At 37.1% G+C, this 23,828-nt stretch overlaps 1 protein-coding gene across 2 annotated transcripts in view; it reads left to right on the top strand.

Moving 5' to 3' along the window:
• The first annotated feature begins 10,150 nt into the window (after window positions 1-10,150).
• LOC145672083 (aromatic-L-amino-acid decarboxylase-like) overlaps window positions 10,151-23,828 on the top strand; it is a 99,721-nt gene continuing 86,043 nt past the window's right edge. Inside the window, exon 1 of one of the 2 annotated variants that reach the window (XM_081741364.1) lies at window positions 10,151-10,345. Coding sequence is in view for 1 of the 2 variants with exons in the window: in XM_081741337.1 (XP_081597463.1) it covers window positions 20,855-20,871 (17 nt within the window). In the remaining variant the exon portion in view is untranslated. Of the gene's footprint in view, window positions 10,346-20,849; window positions 20,872-23,828 lie in introns of those variants that run through there. The other variant, XM_081741337.1, reaches the window with a different exon arrangement.

The raw sequence follows: 23,828 nt of genomic DNA, 5'->3' as shown, positions 1-23,828 counted from the left end.
TTTTATTGATAAAATCTATATAAATCTCAAATTCAGGGGGGAACTGTCCCTTCCTGCCCCCTAAATGACGCCCCTGGGTGGCTGGAGGCATGGCTCATTATAACTGCACAAAACAATCACTAAATTCATGTAAATTACGCCGAGGGAGTCAGTGAGCTTGGATCTGACTTTGAATGACTTTCAAAAGATATTCAATCGGGTTAAGATCGGTTTAGTTTGAGGGCCATTGCAGCAATTAAAATTCACCACCGTGCCCTTCGAATCACTGAAGCACAACGTTGGGCTTTTGACGAAGAGAGTTGTCATGCTGAAAAATGCCATTTCCAGCTGGAAATGTGGCCAACATGAATGAGTACGTGTTCAGCAATGACCTGGCAAGAGCTAGGAGCCATCATGTACCCTTCACACCCACTACCAGGCCCACGTATGACCATATGAAGATTCCCCAAATCATAATGGAGCTACCACGCCTTCCTCATTTTACTGTGTATCAATCAGGTGTTCCTCTGACTGACAATGGATTCTGACCTGGCCACATGATGTGATGAAGGCAGTATCGTGATTCATCGGACTATGCAATGTTGTGCCATTACTTTGTGATCCAATGATGACGAGTAGCCCTACGTACCCATTCCAGACATTATCGACGACTACGCCGTGCGGTTAACATTGGTACACGTGTGGGACGTCAGCTATGAAAGCTCATATCTAACAGTTTACAGTGAATATTCTACAGTGTACAGTGAACTATGTGCTCACACAATTCGTGTTCTATTAATTCTTTGACGTACAAGGGACATATTTGTCCCCTTCATATTTTGTCTTTTTTTCTGAAAGTTCAGATTTACCCTTAAGGTATACCTTGGGACATATATGAATGTCCATTTTCAAACTTGCAGCAACGCTTTTGGCGTAATCCGTGCAAATTCTAGTCCAATTGACATGCGCAACGCCTTCGGCGTTCCCCCTGTCAGAGCTTAAGACATTTTTGTAAAATAAATTATCATAAATTTCCAGGTTAGTTGACATGCACGTTCTTGACTAAACTCGAGCTTAATTGTAATTGGGGAAAGTCACCAATCAGCGTAGTAATTCTGAAAACTATGGATTCAACACTAATGTAGGTCATTCAGGACATTTTATTTTTCACTCTTTCTCACTCCCACCTTACACAGATGGGGCTAAACTTGGACTTAACCAGGTGGTATCGAAAGTGCCATATCTCAGTGGCCCCCGAAAACTATGGATTGGACACTATTATTAGCCATTTTCGATTTTTTTTTAATGTCGCCATTCCCCAGTGATGTCTTACCCCCCTCAGTATTTTTTTCGATTGTAAGTCATATTTGTATGTCAATTTGTTTCTAGAAATGAGGTACATGCCGCGTTTCATCTTCCTAATTTGAAAAATTCATTATATATATATATATATATATATATATATATATATATATATATATATATATATTAGGGTGGTCCAGCATAGAATGGTCAAGAATAAAATATCTCTGATCTAAACGCATAGTTGCCAATTTTGATCCATATGGTCTAAATATACTGAATGAAAAAATATTTAGAGGTCGCTCAAAGGCTTCAATTATGCTCCATACCTGTTATTTGAAATATTGAACGTATTCGCATTTAAGCGGTGATGGACGTTTTAATTGTTTTTTGCAATGCTTGTGAGTTTCATCCAAAAAACACATTTAAAGTGGACAGGATTTCGTAATAGCGGGAGAAGGGTCCGTGACTTGAAATAACCCCGTTACAACCATATCCATTTTTAACTTACACTCCCCGTTTCCTCCACACAAAGCTGCTCATAAGAAAGAGTAACCAAACCCTTGTTGTAGCTTTTTATTTTTAACGCTGATTCTTCTTTTTCTCGTTTCTCTCTGTTTAATCCTTCCTTAATTTTTCCATTTTTTGGTTTCGAAGGGAGGTCCATACCCCCCTTGGCTACGTGCCTGAAATGGTGTTTCTATTGTAGACATAAATATGACATTTACGTCCACGACTAGAAGAGAAACGGAGTTATATTTATGATTGGTATCGTCTAAAATACGAATAAATTTCACCTAGTCAATTATGCACCTCCCACAATTTTGGAGAACATACTAGAGGTCCAAATATTCCACTGTTTCAACGTTTCCAAGAGTTTTGACCAAACCTTAAGCATTATCATTTTAAGGCGCTGGAAGACGAACGCCTTTCCATGCAATATGTACGAACACTGAAAAATGAAGTTGTTGTGTTTCTACAAAATTGTCTTGTACACTCCGCATCAAAAAAATTGCGACACCTAACGCCGTGCAGCTAGGCCACACAATATACACATTCTTAACCCATAATCGTGTCTGGTAAAGAGACCCCCCTTTCTCTCCTCCTTTCTTCTCTCCCATACTAAAATTAGCTAACAACATGAACGCAATTCTAATTTCAAACTACAAATATATTAGTATCGATAAAATGAAATAACAAAACCGAGACGAAACAAGATTCATAAGTTGATTTAGGGGGAAACTGAAACACACAAAATAAAAAATTGAAACTAATGGATGTATATTACACAGAGGTTCAGAAATGAGGCAGAGAAAGAGAAAGCAAGAGAAGAAGAAAAAGAAAAAGGAGAACATAAAAATGTGGAATTTTAAACCGTAAGAAGAGAACCTAACATTATAAAATTCCATTACCAGATATCCAACAGTAATATAGAAATAACGTTTGTTTTTATATATTTGTTTCAGGACTATTCGAATATATATAGGATGCTTGAAACATACATTAAGTCACTTTCAAAAAGGATAGCATACTCAATTTCCAGTAGAACTGTAGATCTCCGAGACACATCTAAGATAAGGTCAAAAGTTTAACACACATGAATTGTTTCCGCGTAGTTTGGTTGTAAATTCGGTAGTCTTCATTGGACATACTGATGCAAACTACATTCTAATAAACACAGTAGGTAGCATAGGTCATATCTTCCATTCCAGACTACTAATGCAAAGTGAACGAAAAAAGAAAAAACAAAAAGAAAAAGGAATAAATAAAGATAAAATTGAATGAGTGCTATTTTACTGCTAAATTTTTATCAGAAATATCCTATATTAAAAGTCCAAACCGTATCATAATGAAAAGTTACAAATGTTCAAATGGAAAATTGAATGTTCCTTATAGATGTGGCCGACCTTGCATATTTCCAATTTTAACGTGAATAAATCACATTGAATTATAGGATGAAAACAAATTTGTGTCGAACTAGTATAAATAAAATTTTGTTTGCAAATAACCAAAGAGGTTCCCATTTTCTAGACTTTTCAGAAGATTTATCTGTTCAGAACATCCAGCATCACTTTCATCTCTTGCGAATATAACGTTGTAATTTGCACAGATAGAATGGACACGCTAGACCTCAAATGGATCATAGTGTCAGTCAGATGATGTTCGTTAGCTTATGGATCACCACTGAGTCGAGGATTCAGACCCCTAGTGAACCGGTAATTGCACTGAGACTCGGTAACCCAGATGATAAACAAGATATTTTGTTTATTCCGTTGCATTTAAACAGTATTTCTTTTAAAGATGACCAGGATTGGTGATGTTATCCCCAGAGCACGAAAAACTCGACGCTGAAGTTGCCAGTTAAATACATTTTCCAGACCAGGTCTATCGGTCTCTTGCTCCGTTTTAACTTCGGAACACGCACACGCACATGAAGTGCGTGTGTAAGTGAGAGAGAGGGCAGAGAAGTGAAAGATGCAACGACAGGATAGGGAAATGTCAAGAAAGAAAGAAAGAAAGAAAGAAAGAAGGAAAGAGAGAGAGAGGGGGGGACGAATATAAATATGAACCATACTTATCATTACAGTGTATGATGAAGAATGCACACACTGTTTATTCTCGCCAGTGATGCTTTGTAAATTCTCCAACAGAAGATAAATCTCTGTTTGCAGCCATTATTTTATGCGAAAAAGGTATATTACCTGATGGGGAATCGAACCCAGACTTTCCGCTTGGAAGTCTGATACTTTACCACTATACCACCGATTGCTTTACACAAACTTTGTTCAACAAATGCTGTGATATTTCTTTCTGAGAAACACGAAAAGTGTTTACTTCAGATGAATGAAGTGTTCCTCCCCTTGCCCTTTCCTAACCAACATTCCTAAATCGTCTCTATCATGATAAAGATGCTTGCTTCCACATTTTTAAGCATTGCATGTCGAATATGAGACATATCGATTCTTGAGTATCATTTTGTAAAAGAAATTCAACCTTGGCTTTTTATTGTGTGTGTTTCAGTTTCTCCCTAAATCAACTTATGAATCTTGTTTCGTCTCGGTTTTGTTATTTCATTTTATCGATACTAATATATTTGTAGTTTGAAATTAGAATTGCGTTCATGTTGTTAGCTAATTTTAGTATGGGAGAGAAGAAAGGAGGAGAGAAAGGGGGTCTCTTTACCAGACACGATTATGGGATAAGAATGTGTATATTGTGTGGCCTAGTTGCACGGCGTTAGGTGTCGCAATTTTTTTGATGCGAAGTGTACATAAAGAAGATAATAACTATGTTCCTCGTGATGACTATAAAGAAATGATAGAGCTTTGCCTGTTGATACTTGGCGAATTTCCAAAGGAGTGCCTTTCAAGTCACCAGGTGCTTACCATATAATTCCTTGGATGGGAAAGGTAATATGCTGCTTCAAGATATAAATTTTCCGCGAAATGTTTAAGCTTACAAAGAGGAAAAAAATCTGCGGGAAGTGTGTTTATTTGCAAGTCTCATATACGTGAAAGCATGGATTTCGTGTCCCAAGACATGTGATGCTCCCGTCAACGATTTACTTCTGTTCAAGCAGATCAAACCATACGACATAGTGAATAAATTTGTGTCTGAATCTGCAATGAACAAGTTTCAAACTCACTTGTGGTATCTTGAAGCAGAGTAAGTTCCACTCTCACTGTTCTTTGAGAAGTTATCTTTCGAGGACAAGCGGAATATTATAAATCATCTTAAGGCTTGTGAAGAAAATTGGAGTTCAAGAGGCATAAAACTCACAGACTGCCACGGCTTAGAAACAAAGAATCTTCATGATTTGATTAATTCAGCTTCCCTTTGCGCCTTACGTTCTCTTCGAGTTGACATCAATTTCATGTTTGAATGTGATCTCGAGCACTGGAGTAACTCGGACAAATTCCAAAAGAAGAAACGAATCGTCGAGTCACTTAAGATTGTCAACGATGCTGCTGAACGTTCAGTGGCCCTTATGTCCAATTTCAATGAGTCAATCACAAAGAAAGAAAGTGAAATGCAGAGCCTAATTCAGGTTGTTGAGGACCACAGAAAGCGTGTTTCAGACGCTCGAAAGAGCACTTTGAAAAATTACCAACTTCGTTAATAACCTTATTTTTCTGTTTAAAATGAACAGCAACTGCATATTTAGAGGTAACTCACTTATTTTGAAATCAATAAATGGTAATTTTGGTAATAGCTATTTGCAAGTTTAGTAATAATAATAAATAATTCATTTTGTAAGGCAAAAAAGTACAATTTACTTTATAAGGATTGAATTCTTAAACCTCCAATATGTCTCGTATACGATATAATTATATGCATTCTATGGCACAACTTCGTGTCGCTTGAGCGACCCCTAAATATTATCCAATTGAGTTGATTTTTTTGCAGTGAAATTTACTTGTAGGAAAGGAACCCTCTCCATAACTTACGGTTTCTTCCAAACTCTAGTCTCGATGATAAAGTCAATTTAAAGCGTGCTGTCAACGGTGTGAATTTGTACAATATACCAGACAAACCCACAAACATTCATTTTTTATATACAGTGTGGCCCAAAAGTAGGTATACAGACCAGCGTCGATCAAGTATGATATTTTAATTTATTAAGATAATGAATTTATTTGCTTTGGTTTGTTCCGAGCTTAAGGTATAAGTGAAAATAAATTAAGAATAGATAAAAAAGAAACTAAGTCAATACCTCTATAGATAACAATAAGTAAGTTATATAAAATGTCATGACCGCCAGTATGAGACTGTATACCTACTTTTGGGCCACTCTGTATAAGAAGATAAATTCACTTGCTTCTAAAAACCATATGTGTAGAATCTTATAAGAACGGTAAATACTCTTAAAATTGCTCTCCCTACGTGACTAACAAAGACTAACATTCATGCCACTAGGACATAGGTTATTGTTCTACCCACAGATACACAAGTACTATATGAGTACCGCTAAGATAACATTAATCCCTACTCTTTCATTCCCAGGTCATTACAACTTCCAAGATCAGTATAATGTGTTCTGTAATTCTTTGACATAGGAATTATTAGCCCCCTTCGATGTGTTTCTGACAATGTCACTACTGGGAGATTTTGGTCTGAAAAAAATAAGATAAAGATTATAATGATAACAAAAATCAAATGTGTTTCTTCATGTCTCGTATTTGTTTATTTATGAGTTGCGTTTACTTTTTGAGGGCATTTGATCTTCAATATCTCAATCTCTTCAGATGTTCAAGTATTTTCTTCATTCCTTATCTCGTTCAGTTAAACCAAGGTCACATTCACCAGTTGCTATGTTATCGAGTGATAATAATAATAATAATACAGTGAAACATCTTCAATCCGAATCCCGACAAGCCAGACTTCGCTTAATCCGGACAGGCAAAGAAAAACCAGAATGCAACGTTTTAAATACAGCTAGAAGCCAATGCTCGTATTCATCACATTAGCTCCGTGACGGTAAAGAATACTATAATGTATTTGCTCTTTGTTGGTAATACTACATTTCAAATTGTCACAACAGATGAATTATCTAAAGTTATAGTGGCAAAGGAAATTAATATTAATATAAAATTACCATTTAATAATTTCAAACATTTCATAAAAGATACTTAGAAAATAACTTTACAATAGAAGACAAAAATTAGAATTGTGCTAGGAACTAGCTGAAACCCAGAACTCATATATATGGAAAATATATATAAGGAATCAAATTTATGCTGATGTAAAGAAGAAATTGACACAATGAACTATCTAATTTTTCAATGAACTATCTAATTCGTCTTACCGTCCATGGTTTTTGAATATAGCCTATACAAAAAGTATCAACGAAAATAATTTTAAGCTCAAACGGTATTTTCCATATTCTAAACGACAAGTCGATTAAACTTTGACAATACCGCATAAGAGAAATGTATGGCGTATCTTTTCTGTGATTCTAACGGATTAGTACTCTGATAATCCTTGTAGTTATCTTTCAGTGCAATGCTTGGTACATATAGACGCAAACATCAAGAGAAAAAGAAAATTATATTTAGTGAAAAGTCAGTGACAGAGGGGAAAATCATGTTTGTTAGAACTGCATTCACACATACTGCTTCACACATACTTTCTATGTGCATGAATACGTTTTGTCTCCGAATTCTGCAGGGTCACTTCGAGTCATGTGTCTGTCCGGGTAACATGATCAGTTGGGTCTTCCGGATAACGATTCACGGAGTTTGTGACCCAATCCATCATTGCTAATAAGACGTTTAATTCAATACATGCAAGAAAACAACTTGAAATTATGAAGAAAAGAAAAAAAGAAAAAGAAATAACTAAGCACATTTTTGGCCGTGTGCATTAACGAAGTGCAACTATTGAGCGAGGGTCATAACCAAGTTTGGTGAAAATGTCTGTTGCACCAACACCGTTCAAGTTTAAGTCTCGGTCAAATGGTGGATAAACTTGGTTTTAGTTTGAGCGACGAATTTGGGGGTTTAAACTTCGTTGATCCAAGTCAGTCTGTGTACATTCAATAATGTCTTTGTATTTTTCTACTAATGAAATTACAATGTATTTCTCGTGTTCAGAAAAAAATTTTGCTCGTGGTTTCATTATTATTATTATTATTATTATTATTATTATTATTATTATTATTATTATTATTATTATTATTATTATTATTATTATTATTATTATTATTATTATTATTCACAATTACGAACACCGAAATTAGACTACTCACAACTTTATGCACACACCTTAGAAAATTGAAAAGACCGGCACGCGGTATGTTTCCTTCATTTGTTACTTTGTTAAACGACGATTAGAGACAAAAGACAACAACTAATCAGAGTCGATTTTACAAATTGACCGAAGGTTTACATAAACGAGATGTACTGAACTTCGACTTTCAATGGTGTAACAAAAGTTCGGGAATCACGTTTAAACTTGAAAAGTTAATGTTGAACGCGTTTGAGTGAACGCTCATTTAAACTACGTTGGTGCACACGGCTGTTTAACATATAGGGCTAAGTGACCAAACTTATATTCGTTTTCTTTTTGGAATTTACAGGTAGATCGCTAAAGAAATAAATAAAAATAAAGGAAAACTTATTCCAATCTCATCAATATCAAATATCAAATTAACAACTTTACTGTGGAGTAAAAAGAAAATAAATAAATAAAGTTCCAGTGCTCCCAAACACAATTACAAAACAACAACCACTTATTAATCCAAAGGTCTAATCACAGTTTAAGGCTAAAGGCAACGGGGATACAATAACCGTACCTATGAAGTAAATGCCTCGTAAGAAATCGAAATGAAGTTAAACTAACATAGACATGTACGTACTTCAAACCAACTTAATCCGTATTAACAAAGTATATTTATTATTTGGCTCTGAAACTACCACACTATATATGAAAGGACTCTAAAACAGATAAATGATGTATTAATAACATTGCACATGTGTTATAAAGTTTACTTTCCAAAATTATCGTATTATTATTCATTTTTACTGTTTTATTTATAATTATTCAGAAAAGTGCTGGATACAGAAATATTATATAGGGTCCTCGGTTCGATCGCAGCTTGTGCCAAGTGGACTTTGTGGTGGACAAACATGTGTACGTGGGTTTTCTCGGGGTTCTTTCGTTTCCTTCCACTTTATTCATTCCACCATTTCATTCATTTCCCTTCATCACTGTCTCCTTTAGCCTAGCGGGCATAACCGTGGAACGAAAAACTCTAAGATTTCATTTCATTTCATATCTACAAACACCCATTTAAGAAACTAAAACTGATATTCAAAATACAGTTGACTCTCAAAAATTGGCTCGTGACTATCCGGCCTCCGTACTATTGCCTTAGTTTTTTTAAAAAAAAAAGAAAAGAAAAGAAAGAAACGCTCCGTAATAAAATTAGGATTTTCTTTTAGCAATCTACTCGACTTGTAATGCCTTAATAATAATAATAATAATAATATATATATATATATATATATATATATATATATATATATATATATATATATATATATATATATATATATTAAAAAAATACATCTTTGCCAAGGAGAAGCAGTCATATATCAATGACTTTTAAAAACTAAAAACTGTAAGTTTTGACTCTTTTAGACCTATCTTTTTTTTTTTTTTTTTTTTAACGTTGTGTAATAATTTATCAGTTGACAGCAAAACAAGTTTAAATCGTTTATTTACAAATTAGCCCTACGTTTTGCGTTAATGTTTGTATATTTTAAAGTTGTATGTATATGTATGTTGTATATGTATTATTTTTTCCTTCCTGCAATATAAGTTAGACATTATAAAATTTATCTTAAAATATGTACCGTACAATATTTTTATTCTTGAGCATCCTTTTTGTAACAAATTTTTAAAACGCACAGTACAGCACAGTACGTCAGTAACATTTTAAAAGTACAGGTGTGTACTGAAAGGTCAGAAAATGTGAATAACAGGTTTTGGTATCGAAAGAGCGTTTTCATTCGTATGAGTGGGAAAAGAAGTGAGTTATTACAAACTCCACCCTATATCCGGCTTTTTGGCTATCTGGCCTGCCTTTCCCTCATATTACGCCGAATAATCTAGAGTTTACTGTATAATTTCCATTGTTAACAGCAAAATATTGTAGTCTTTTTTTATCTTTTTAAGTTAAAAAACGAAAGAGATTTTTAAAAAAAAAACTAATTTGCTTGATTTGCAAGAGTCTGCTGTACAGCAAAGTGGACAAAGGAAATGACCTTGATCGATGCAGGAAAAAAAACCCATCTCTTTTTGATCTTTAGATTTCCTACACACAGTGCAAACACCACCTTAGCGATTTCAATAACAAAAAGAATACAGCTTCTTTAGCTCATCAGATACGGAATGTAGCTCTTCTGAATTCATGTAGAAGCAGCCAATCAAGATGTAGCTCCACGAGGAAAACCAAGATAGACCCAATTAAAGAGGATAAAACTTAAACGATTCAATTAAAATCTTGGGTTTGGAACGTCAATTTACAACTCCTTACTCCCGCAATATCTATCAACATTTGGTAAGTTTTTTTTTATTTATTTATATATTTATTTATTATTTGTGTCTCTGAAATGTAGTTTAACATCCATGCTCAACATCGAACCTGGTATTGTAGGTGCAGAAATCACATATACTATATATACGAGGGTCGATTCTTAAATCATTTCAACATTTTTTTTCTGGAAAAACGGGGTGCAACACACAAAATCAAAGATATGCACTTGAAAGTATGTGATATGTATGTTTAAAGGTTACCACAAGATGGTGTATGCATCCAGGAGAGACTCGTAGGGAAGAAGCAAAACACAGGGCACTGGACAACAGGGTTAATGGAATACGTTGTGTTAAGTGATGAAGAAACTGCCCAAACGTGCGAGTTAGTGAACAGACACAATTGTAGGATTTTGATACTTCAGCAGCTTAGTAGTGTCACCAAAAGGAAAGTTTATGGGACATTAATGATTGCAGAGTAAATAATAACGGGGTACATCTACCTAGACGATCCAGCTGACATGTTAGGTACTGTTGTTTTCCAGCAGGATAGGGCACCACTCCATTTTCTGTAAGTGTGCGGGAATTCCTTAACACCATTTTTTCCGGGAAGGTGGATTGGTAGTGAAACAGCAAGGGTCGTGAAACTCTCGGGTCAGTCACCCGATTTGACCAAAATGAACTTTTTTTCTTTTGGGATTCCTAGTAAAATTTGCTGATGCATAAGTTATTTTTGCAACATGAATTACAACATAAAAAATTGTTGCAGCTGTAAATACGGATGATTAACTTCGTTTCTTCCTCGCACAACTCTACAAAGACTATTAAAAACAATGAAATTTAAATACGTGATGTGCACAAAGAGATCTGTAGGGTGTCGTCCCACTTGCGACAGTCCTATTAGCGACAGGGACTGTTAACTGTCCTATGAGCGATCGATTCGATCTGTTAACTGCCCTATGAGTCACCGATTCGTTCATACTAAGATAATGGAAGAAGATATGGTTCTCTCTTCTTTAACTTGTTTCATGCTAATGTGATTTAGAACCTAACAAAATGTATTATGAAAAATTTCGCTCTACCTGAATTTAATACGTGAGAATGCTCTCATTACGTTAACAATCTGTTATACATTTTTTCTAATATAATATTTTTGAATTAATTTCTATGAATACACTGACTGTATCAAGGGGAAAACTAACTAAATATTTAGAGTACATTGGCCTTTAAATTCCATGTTAAAATGATACGGAGCATAAATTTAGATTGAATATGTTTATGGCATAAGAAAGAGATCAGAAAGAGATATTGGCGCCATAAAAATTTCTAAGGAGGGGCATCTCCATGGTAGCTGTATCACGTCTGGTATATCTGGTATTTAATATACGTGGTTTGCTATATTACGTATACATTTTCGCGAGTCAGGGGGGCGATCCCTGCCTTTCCATCGGGCGCCCATATAAAGAGGGTATTCACTACGTGAGAATATCAAAGAAATCTAAAATACAATGTATTCGAAGAAATTATTACACAAGTTACAAATCTCTTGCAAAACTTAACAGTTCGTCTAGTTATAAAGGATTATTTCAGATTGCTATACGACAAGCTTTTATGTATAAGTCAAAACAAAGGAGGAAGGCAAATTAAGCAATTAGTTTACGTTTTAGCAGCTTACAATAGGGGGGAAGGTAGTTTAAAGAGTTTGTTTACCTTTTAGATTGTTGAGAGTTTCGAGTGAACTGCATTGTAATTGGTGAGATTGGTTGAGAATAGCCAATCAGATGTAAGGGATCTCTAAAGCTGTCTTTTATCATTGACTTTTTTTTGTCATTTTATTCACAGTGTCTTAGGAAGTCTAAAAAATAGATAGTTGGCGAAACTGTTACACGCTTAAGTTTTCCAAAATAAAATATATTACTGTGCTTAGTGAGTAATTAGATTTGAATCAAATTAAATACAGAAAGCAGAGCTGCTGAAGAAAGGGGATATTACAATTGCATTTTCAATAATTAATTACATAGGAATATAGTTTTCATGAAAATATTCCTGTTGTCTCGTTAAGTTATTTGATATGTTTCATGTCAAATCTAACTCAAAATTAAAATATTTATTTACACTCACAGTATAGGAAAAATATATTTGAAGAACAGTATTACTGGCACGTACATATTTCATACCAAGGTTATTCGGGCGCTAATAATGCCAGAGGCAAACATATTTTACGACAGAGAATCATATCATCTTCCATCATCTCAATATAAATGAATCGGTCGCTCATAGGACAGATAACAGTTCCTGTCGCTAATACGACTGTCGCTTCTGTGACTAATTCATCTGTAGTAGTTGATCGGAATGCTGTAGGCGTATTATGGAGGAGAAATTATTTCCATTTAGTATTATATTCCCAAAATCATTAAACGATGAAAAGTTTAAAATTATTAAACACTCATATACATCGTGATTTCTCCTTGTGAAAATTCTATTTAAGATCAAGATTAACAATACGATACAACCACGAAAAACAACACGTCCTACGCAAACGGATTTTTCAGTGGCATCAAAACATAGAAACCTTCAAAATGATAATATCAAGCTTATTCAAGGTGATGGTGTCAAAACATATAAGTTAAAATCCTTCAAGGTGTATATTTTAAATTGAAAAAACATATTTTCCAGAATAAACAGTGCCTTGCTAATAACTAAAACAGTTTTTGTGACACTATAAAACCAGGCATTTTTAAAAATTACCATCATTCTACCTACGTCCGACAATTGTGAGTTAGGTGTATCGAATTCACGTCGCGCAGGAACTGAGAACACGGAAAATTCTAAGATGTGGCTACCAGGACTGGCATCCATTACAGGACGTTTGTGAGTATGCTTTGTGTTATCGAACATTACATGACTTAATTTGAGTGAAGGAAGGACCACAAAACATTAAAGGACACACACGAGAGAACCAAGGACTTCCCCTTGGTGCTTTTCTTTCCACTATATTACTTTGTTATATATCATTATCCTGTATATATCATTTGTTTTTATATCAATATCTTCTTAGGTGATGGTTCTAATAAATATTACAAAATGGAAGACATTTTCCTTCTAATTGCCCTTTTAATATGACTAGTAGCATAGCGTGACAATTTACAAGCATCTTTAAGCTCTTGAAGCTACAGCAACATATTATGGCTCCCCCAGAGGAATCTCTCTCGTGTGGTTCTTAGTGTTTGTGTTCCTCTTTTCACACATATAAGGCACTTTTTTTTGCTTTGTTAACTCCATTGTGGTCATTTCATTTCTCACATTCTCTTGTCATGCCCACGACTCGCAGTCAGGCTTCTTTCATTCCCTTAAACACACCTCAAGCTCAAAATTCAAACAATATGGCAGGTATTTCTTCCATCATTCCCGATATATACAGTGCGTCCAAGGAACAACGCGCGGATTTATTTTTACAAAATTTTTTGAAGATCGCACTGGTCAATAACTGGGATGATTCAAAATGCATAAAGATTTTCGAAAAGTCCCTTTCTGGACCCGCTCAACATTGGTTCTCCACCCAAAATCTGTCTACCCTTCCCTGGTCAACCGTCCAACAAAAATTCCTAAAACAATTTGGCGACGAGCAGGTTCCACGATCTCGCATTCATCAGTATAGGGCTCGAGTTCAACTCCCTAATGAACCACTTTCTCATTACGTTTTCGCAAAGAAATTTCTGGCAGATCAGGCATACACGCAATTAGATTTTCAGGAGTTTCTTTTAGAATGCGTGTCGAGTATGACACCCGAGAACATACGTTGGTTTGGCACTCGCACCATATCTGACTATCCCACATTTATTGATGAGGTTACAACCTTAGAACGCACTCAGCTCATGGCCCAAAAGCGAGAAACCGACTCTTCCTTTTCACGCCAAACTTCAGATGTCCCAACTTCTAGCGCCATTCAAGAACTAACTCATCAAGTTTCACAGTTACAGCTTCATCTCAACACCCTTTCAAATTCTCAACCTACCTCTGTTCATTTCGGTCCTACCCGTTCTCGTTCTCCTAGTCCTCACAATCACAACACCCTCTCTCCTAACCATAAATCCCTTCCCTTTCCACAGTCCCTCTCACCCCATCCGCCGTCCTCCTGTCTCCAACATTGTCATTCCACCAATCCGACCTCTTCTTCTAACTCGTGTACTCATTGCTCCACACACCCATCTCATTGTTGTCAATGTACCGCCTCCTCTCATTGTCAAACTGTCCCTCAGTCTCCCCCAACCCGTAACACTCCACGAAATGATCACAATAACGGCTCTCGTAAAGGCAAGAACAATAAGCGTTTTAATACTAAGCATTCTTCCCAACCCCAAAACGTCTATACTACACAACAGCCAACCATACCCATCCCACCATATCCATTCTATCATCCCGTTTTTCAATATCCTACCCCTACCCACCTACCCTCACTCCCCTCCCCTTCCCCTGTCTCCACAAACTCTCGTACCAATAAACCAAAAAACGCAGAGCTCCTTCGTGGCTAAGCGGTTAGCGTACGCGCCTTTGACGCGGGAGACCCGGGTTCGATTCCCGGCGGGAGCTCATGTGGTTCGGATTCCACGTTAATCAGTAGGTCCACGTCTCATATAGCCTCGCTGCTGAAAGGGACGCTAAACTGAAATTCAACTCAAACCAAAAAACGCCCAAAATTAGCGCGAGAGTGCACCAGTCTCCTCGCGCTTAATTCTCCCTCATCCCCTTCTTCCCCTCCCTCTTCCTCAGATTACCTCCAATTACCGTTGCATTTCAAAGGCAAATTACCTTACGTCAAAGCCCGTTGCATGACCAAGGATGTTTACTTTTGCCTTGACTCTGGTGCTGAAGTCAGTCTCTTTCCAGCCGACCAACTCGACCCTTCGGTTCGTACTTTTAAGCTTCACACGGTTCTAAATGGTCTTTCATCATCTCCGGTACATCTCTCCCGTGCTACCATCCTCAACTTAAATTTTAATGGTCATCAATACTCTGTACTTTTTCGTTTGGTTCCTTTCAAAAACTTTCCTGCTATCCTTTCCAGTAAATTTCTTCAAGACCCTCAAGCAACCCTTGATTTTGACAAAGGCATCCTATCATTACGTCATCTAGGTCGCATGCCTCCAGCCGATAATGCAATACACAGCGTTAATACAAACACATTTCACTTTTTCAAAAAACATCCCACTCCTCACATTGTTTTTCAAGCACGTAGGAGACTTGTCATACCACCCCGTTCAGCTAAAGCAGTTCCTCTCAAGGTTAACGGTCACTTTCCAAATACATCCTTCCGGCTACATACTCCTATCTTACGAAACTTAAGTAACTGCTATATGACGCATACTGTTGTTTCCATAGATAACCTTGTTTTGCCACTTGCAAACGTCTCGTCTCGTCCCCAGATTATAAAGGCCAATGCTCCCATTGTTATTGGTTCCATATTTTCACCACCGGAACAAAACACTAACGCTTACACCATCAGACAGGTTCATTTTCCCACGGACGAGGACGCTTCACGACACAAAGCACAACGCCTTAAAGAAATCGGTCATCTCATTGACATTAACAAATTTCACTTTTCTCCTGACATGGACGAACATCAAACTGCTCAAATGAAGGCGCTACTTTCTGAATATGCTTTTCTTTTTCAATGGCACGACAATGATTTTACAAAAATACCCACCTTTTCGGCCACGTTAGACTTAGAATCAGACGTTCCCTTTCAGTCCCCCCAATTCGTCATTCCACACAGACTTAGACCGCGAGCAAGAGAACTCGTCCTGCGCCTCATTAATCAAGGAGTGTTTGAACAATCAGATTCTCAGTATAGAAATAACATATTATTTGTTTTAAAACCAAATTCCAAAACAGAGCTAAGGGCCGTTTTTGATCTCAGGGGCCTTAACTCCCGTTCAAGAACAATAGCTTCTCCTTTAGAAGATATACAGGACGTTCTAGAGTCTCTTTCTGACTCAGTTTGGTTCAACTCCTTTGATTTACACTCCAGTTTCTATCAATTAGACTTAGATCCCAAGGACAGACCGGCCACTGCGTTCTCCATTAAGGGTCTTTCTCCCCTTCAATCATCTTCAATTGACATCTGTTCCTCAGGGTTTCAAAAATGCCTCCATTTTACTTCAACAAGCTCTTCAAACCATTTATAGGGACATCTTCCCCAACAATATTACATCATTCGTTGACGACATGTATGTCCACGCAGATTCATTCGATCAGATGATGATTGTGCTTCGTGCCTTCTTTCAGCAAGCCGCCAAACATTCTCTGCTCTTTAACATTAAAAAATCAGTTTTCGGATCAAAAAGAATTAAATGTTTAGGCCATATTATTGACAATCACACTCTACAACCTGACCCTGATAAGATTTCAGCTTTAGCTCAGGCACCCAGACCGGCCACTCTCAAAAGCCTCAAAAGCTGGTTAGCCAGTGCAAATTTTTTCCGACGTTTTTTCAAAAATTTTTCCATCATTCTTGCACCCCTTTATCAGGCTCTGTCAAACAATCCTAAAAAGCTCATCTGGACTCCTGAGCGCGTTCAAGCGTTTGAAACAATGCAGAAACTTCTAACCTCACCCCCCGTACTTGCTCTATATTCCACCCGCAATACACACCACATTCTCATGACAGACGCCGCATCAGTTGGCGTAGGGGCGGTGTTATTACAGAAAGATCTCACTACTAACGTTGTGCAACCTGTTTGCTATGTCTCTTCCAGACATCCCAAAACCGTTTCCCCCCTTCCAATCTTCCATCAAGAATTATATGCAGTGTACTTTTCTCTCCGGAAATTAGAAAAATATTTGTTAGGCCACCATTTCACCCTAGTTACTGACAATATTTCTCTTCTTGCTGTTCGGAAAACAATTGTTCCATCCCCAAAAATTTTGAGATGGTTAAACTACATTAATACATTTGACTTTACAATCAAACATGCAAAAAGCCATCAGAACCCCATAGCTGATTATCTTAGTAGGAATCCTGCTCCTCTTACGCAAGACACGATAGACATGGACAATGAAGTTGTGCCTGATTCTGTACTTCTAACTATCGATAACAACTTGGACCTATCTCGCCTACAGGGTGAAGATAAATTCTTCTCCAAAATTATCGAGACTCTTAACAAACGAGACGAGACAGATCCTTCATTCCAACGTCTCAACAAACAATACGTTATTCAGAAAGGCATACTTTACAAAAAACTGTACCGAGTACCTAACTCTCGATTACTGCTCTGCGTACCCGACAGTCTTAAACCAGCCTTATTCGATGAGTATCATGACTCAATGACTCACATAGGTTTTACCAAGATGTATTGGATGTTGCGATACAAGTATTTCTTTCCGCGCCTAAAATCATGGCTAGCTCAGAAACTTAAATCATGTAAAGGATGCGCCATCTTTAAACGCAATTACATGCCTAATAACCCCACAATTCAGCGTTTTCCTCAGTCAGGCCTATTTGAAACATTTTCTTTGGACCTAGCAGGCAAACTAATACCCAGCGATCCCGAAGGTTTTCAATACTTTTATGCAGCTACGGATCACTGTACTGGATTCACCATTACTCATCTCATTACAACTCCAAACAGCGACAACTTCATCAATTTCATCACAAACCATATCATTCTTCCATATAATACTCCTCGCACAATCTACTTAGATCTCCAGAGTTCACACCGGTCTACAGTATCGTTAAACTTCCTTAAGTCTCTTAACATAACAGTTAAGTACGGCCTACCCTATCAACATCGTTCTCTAGGCACAGTCGAACAAAGATTAGGCTCCTTGCAAACGAGTCTCAAATTTCTGTGCCAAGACAACCAAAAATTTTGGCCTCGCTTCCTTGCGCATGCCACAGCGGCTCTGAATAAATCACCCTTAACTTCCATTGGTCTATCTCCTCATTTTCTCCTCTATGGCGTTCATCCCACTTTACCATTAGACAATTTGCTACATGTTCAACAAGAATCTTTGAATACTAATGATCGCCTACTTGCACTCAAAGAAATGAGGGACCTAGTTGATTTTCGAAAACACCAAGTTTTCACTGATCTAAAGAAGCGCATTGAGAAGGCCAAAAAACCAACACAGTTCTTCCCTGACAGTTTAGTTATGGTCTTAGATACCTCAACAAAACCTAACACTTGTAAGCCATTATCCCGTCTTTATAAGGGACCCTACAAAGTGATTTCGAATGTTTCGGCTGATGAGTATCTTCTAGATATTGATGGGAAGCCAACGGTCATTGCTAAGACCCGTTTGAAACTGTACATCCCACCTACAAACCCAGACTCCGAATTTGAGTATAAGTACAAGCGCTTCCTCAGTACCTCTAAATAGGATCCGACCACACATTACTTCAAAACCCAACTACCAATTACATTTCACGTTATGTTTTGATTATCTAATTTAACGTTCCTAGTGAAACATGATCCCTTTCTGTAGTACCACACTGGCAAAACTTCCGACTTTGTCTCTCGTTATGCCATAATTACAGATACAGGTAGGCAACACACATTACAGGCAATATTTCTCCCGTGCGGAATTTTTTTCTTCCGGTAGTTCATTATTATTGCATATGCTTCGTCTCCTGTTTTTAGGCAACCCGCTGTACACACACCATTTCTCCCGTGCAACGACTCCTAGTTACGCTCATAACAACCTCTACGCTTTTCCTTCTCATAAGCAATATACCGGCATCATTCATTATTCACGTCATTTTCTTTCCTAGGCGCGTAAGGAAAGACTCTCCATCTCATTTCCTTCTTGCGTCCTTTTTTGGGGACGGCTGGTCCGACCCCACTTGATATCACTAAGGTCGCTAGGACGAAATGCTTTCTCTCATCCATACACAATTTTTTTTTGTACTTACCTCATACTCTGTCCTCCGCCATTTTCATTCCTCGTTCCACATATCTTAACAAATCCTCTCATTATGATGATAATAAAACACAAAACCACCACCACACATTCGCGAACGGCACACATTAAATTGCCATTGCCACTCGCGTCTCCATTTTTTTCCTCACTACCCGTATACAAGCTCCTTTTGCTCACAACTGGCAAACCTCACGCAGTTTCTCCCGAATCATTTGTCTTCCAGGTCAACTTACGGTACCTTGGCCAGGAATAAACTACGTCTCACTAATATATTTTTTTCTGTCCTACTTAATGGCAAATTCACTCTTCCTTTCTATACTTCTTCTACTGTAACGGAATCTTTCGCTATCCACGACCATACTTCCGTCCACACCACATACAGTAATAGTAAACATGATCATAATAATAATAATAATAATAAAAACATAAGGGTCTCGCCTTTTCACACACCCCGGAATATCCGCATCTCCTTCAAGATTGATCAGGTGCCTTCTTCTTTTCAGTACGCCATTATACGTATTTTTTAGTTATCCATTTTGTTCCTTGTACGTTACTTTTGCAATAGCATTACACTTCTTCCTAATTATCTCTTCTCCCTCTTTTCTTTCTTTTAGTCCTTTTTTTAAAAAAAACAAAAGAAAGTTTTCACAATGGTCTTTAACAAGTAATTCAGTGCCTCCTGTCATGTAATTTCTTTTCCGCATCCGGCCTATTTTCACAAACGCACCTGGGCTACCCATCATCTTGCTACCCGTTTCCATGGATGATGCCTACCAGTCGCAGTTTTTTTTTCTGGATGATGGACCTCACGACTTCCAGACCACAAGATGCTGTCCATTTTTGGCTCAAGGACCAAGCCTTCCAGATAGCAGACTTCCAGGAGATAGCCCTTGACTCTCGACGTGCTGCACCACCATGATCAGGATTTCCCGAGTTCCAGCCTTCCCGGATACACCATTGGGATCACGCTCGACATCTACACGGATCCAGCAGTTTTAGTGATTTTTTTTTCTTTTCGTGTGTGTGTTTACTAGTGCCTCCTTCCTCTAGTGTTTTTTTTCCTTTCTTTTGTGCACCAGCCTCATGGTTATAAAGGTCTTAAACGATGAAAAATTTTAAGGGATTCCATGTCACTGGTTCTCATGAACAGTTGACCATTGTACTTTATTAAAAGGGGGATTATTATATTCCCAAAATCATTAAACGATGAAAAGTTTAAAATTATTAAACACTCATATACATCGTGATTTCTCCTTGTGAAAATTCTATTTAAGATCAAGATTAACAATACGATACAACCACGAAAAACAACACGTCCTACGCAAACGGATTTTTCAGTGGCATCAAAACATAAAAACCTTCAAAATGATAATATCAAGCTTATTCAAGGTGATGGTGTCAAAACATATAAGTTAAAATCCTTCAAGGTGTATATTTTAAATTGAAAAAACATATTTTCCAGAATAAACAGTGCCTTGCTAATAACTAAAACAGTTTTTGTGACACTATAAAACCAGGCATTTTTAAAAATTACCATCATTCGACCTACACCTGCTAAGAGAGTGGTATGGTACATTTATTCTGCGTCCAGAGGAACCACCCAGGACTGACAGCGGTGATGGAAGGCCTGTGTTTGTGAGTATAAGCTTTGCGCTGATGAACTTTTGCATGACATAAATGTCGTGAAGGGAGGACTACGTGACATTATAAACACACGAGAGTATCAGGGATTTCTCCTTGATAGACCCCTACCATTGTACTACCTATATTTCACATCATGATTTTGTAAATATCGTTTGTATCTATATCGTTTGCATTTATGGTGACGGTTTTAATAAATACCACAAATATATGACACTTGTCATTTTATTAGAATTCTGACTACTTAACGTGACAATTGATTGTTGCTATAATTAGTATCATATTATTAGTAACATATTATTAGTTATGAAAATCAGAGCAGGGGATAAGAGAAGCTGCTATCTTGGTAAGACATCTTCAAACGCTTAGTACACACTGTGCAAGATAATGGTAGTTGAAATTGTGAATTTCAATAGACAAGCCTTTCGTTCTGACAAAAGTAAAAGGTTAATTATTATATATACATAGGCTATTGGAAGTGATAAAGGATTTTTTATCCAGGGAAAGAACATCGAATCACAAAGAAATGGAGGGAACAAATTTTGGAAGTTTGTTTCAGAACTTGGTGTAGTTTCACCTTACTACATAGCATGAAGAACGCGCCATATCAGTGTGAAGGTAGATCGTATTCTCACCTTTCTTGGACAAACAAGAAAATAAAAGAATGGTTACAAAGTAGTGTAAAAACTCTTCTTATGGCGATTTTTTAAAATTGATTAATTAACCCTATACTTCCTGCAGTGATGTACAAAATGGCAGCCCTTTCTGGGTGGAAGTTTACAGAATATCTTCTACTACCAGGGATGTCCGCATGATTGTTTCCATGGGGGACAAAAAAACGATTTCAAGGGGGGCAAAAAAACCGATTCATTGTGGGACAAAAGAGCGACTTCATGGTGGGACAAAAGACCGATTTCAAGGAGGCAGAGACCAATTCCATGGTAGGACAAAAGAACTATTTTATGGTGGGACAAAAGACTGATTCTATGGCTAGCAAAAGACCCATTCAATGGTAGGACAAAAGACCGATTCTATGATGGGGAAAAACCAATTCCATGGTGGGACAAAAGACCGATTTTAAGGGGGAAAAGACCGATTCTACGATGGAGTAAAATATCCGATTGTATGGTTGGCAAAGGACCGATTCCATGGTGGGACAAAAGACCGATTTCAAGGGGAAGAGACCAACACACAAGCAGTCGCGAATACACATACATACACACATTGATACACGAATAACAGACGCTATATCCTAATTAACTACAGTAAATAAATTATAGTATTTAATATAACTAAATACATTAAGTACTATAGTTTGTGAGAGCAAATTAGTCTTTTAGCATGTATTTTCAAGAAACTGATAACCATTTGAAAATCCTGGGGGACAACTTCCGCCCTTGCACCCAGCTGTGGGCGGACATACCTACCATTGTACAGCGGGGAACACTTCTAAATGGTACAGCCATATGGAGATTTACGGCTAAGGTGTACCATTTAGAAGTGTCCCCCGCTGTACAATAACCCTTCAATGCACAGTGTAGCTGAATAGCTACATACTTTTTGCGTATGAATCTTATAATAGTTGTATCTTTTAGTAAATGCATTTTGTCGCAGCTTGTATACATTCCACTTTTGCAAGTGCTACAAGAAAACACCCCTAGGCCTCTGAAGAACTGAGTTTTCTTTCATAACTAAACTTTTTTTTTTTTTTTTTTTTTTTTTTGTGAAATGATAGTTATGTCCTACTTTCTAGTTATTTTATAGTGCAACATGTCTAATGTCTGTGAATGTGTAAAAGAGGTTTTTAACTCTTAATATTACTAAAACTAAAAACAAACACTAACCACAAATATTGTGACATGGGTTCGAAGTGTACATTGCATTATGAGGTAAATAGCTACAAACACTTAACAATAAATTATTAATCTAGATTTTGGTCCTAGGATTTTAAATTTGTTTTCCTATAATTTACAACATTAAATACTACTCAGGGTATTTTTTTTCAAAATAAATATAAATAAATAAATAAATAATCATACAAGGGTTAATCTAATTGAGCTGATTAGGAGTCAAGTAAAGGAACATGTGGCATGTAGCAATAAAAATTTTATACCTAGTGAAGTGAAACCACTTTTACAAGAAGGGATAGAGAGGGTAAGCGGTGAAAAGTGGATTGGGTTGGATCTTTTTCTCGACCAACGGCTCATGGGTTGAGCCAGCAGTTTAAACCCCCGTAACTCGGCTTCTAATTAACGTAGAGAGATGATTTAGGTGTCTATCTCTTCGGGAAGGATGAAACTTTCCAACGGTATGCATTTCATCCACATCAGGGGTCCTGCAGCGGAAGAGTAGGGAGAAAGTTGGATGTTTTTAGTTCCCCCTCCTCCTCAGCATTTGGGGAAACTCTCCCCCAAAAGATAAATGAACATGTGATATCTGGCGTATATGTGAAACCTTTCTTCTTACGTACGACAAATGACAATGTTACCATAGTCGCACGAACTTCGAAAAAACGTATTTGTTCGTTTTTTTTTTTTTTACTTTCTTCTTCTTTCACGGGTTGGGTACGGGAGACACAAAAGTTACCTGGTTGGAATCTGTGCATCATAAGCTTTCCAACGAGGTATGGATTATATCTCTGTGACAATTAGGGGCATCGCTAGGGCTGGCAACGTCAGAATAGTCCAAAATATTTCGAAAAATATGTACAGGATGATTCTCGTAGGAAACACGTTCAGAATTTTTTTCTTCTCACTTGGTATTAAATTTTCGCCCTTAGCATACAACGTCTGGCGTACACGTGAAAATATTGACTAGTAAGTGTTACCAGCATCACAAATGTCCAAAAACAGAATGTTTCTTATTTAAAAAAAAAAAAAAAAAACTTCTTCTACGGGTTTGATACAGGGGGCCACAAAAGTTAGCTCGTTGGAATCTGTGTTTTATAAGCT

This window comes from Thermobia domestica, chromosome 2 (genome assembly GCF_964235325.1).
Source record: "Thermobia domestica chromosome 2, izTheDome1.hap1.1, whole genome shotgun sequence".
NCBI classification, from domain to species: Eukaryota; Metazoa; Arthropoda; class Insecta; order Zygentoma; family Lepismatidae; genus Thermobia; species Thermobia domestica.
This window is presented reverse-complemented; position numbering and strand designations above follow the sequence as displayed.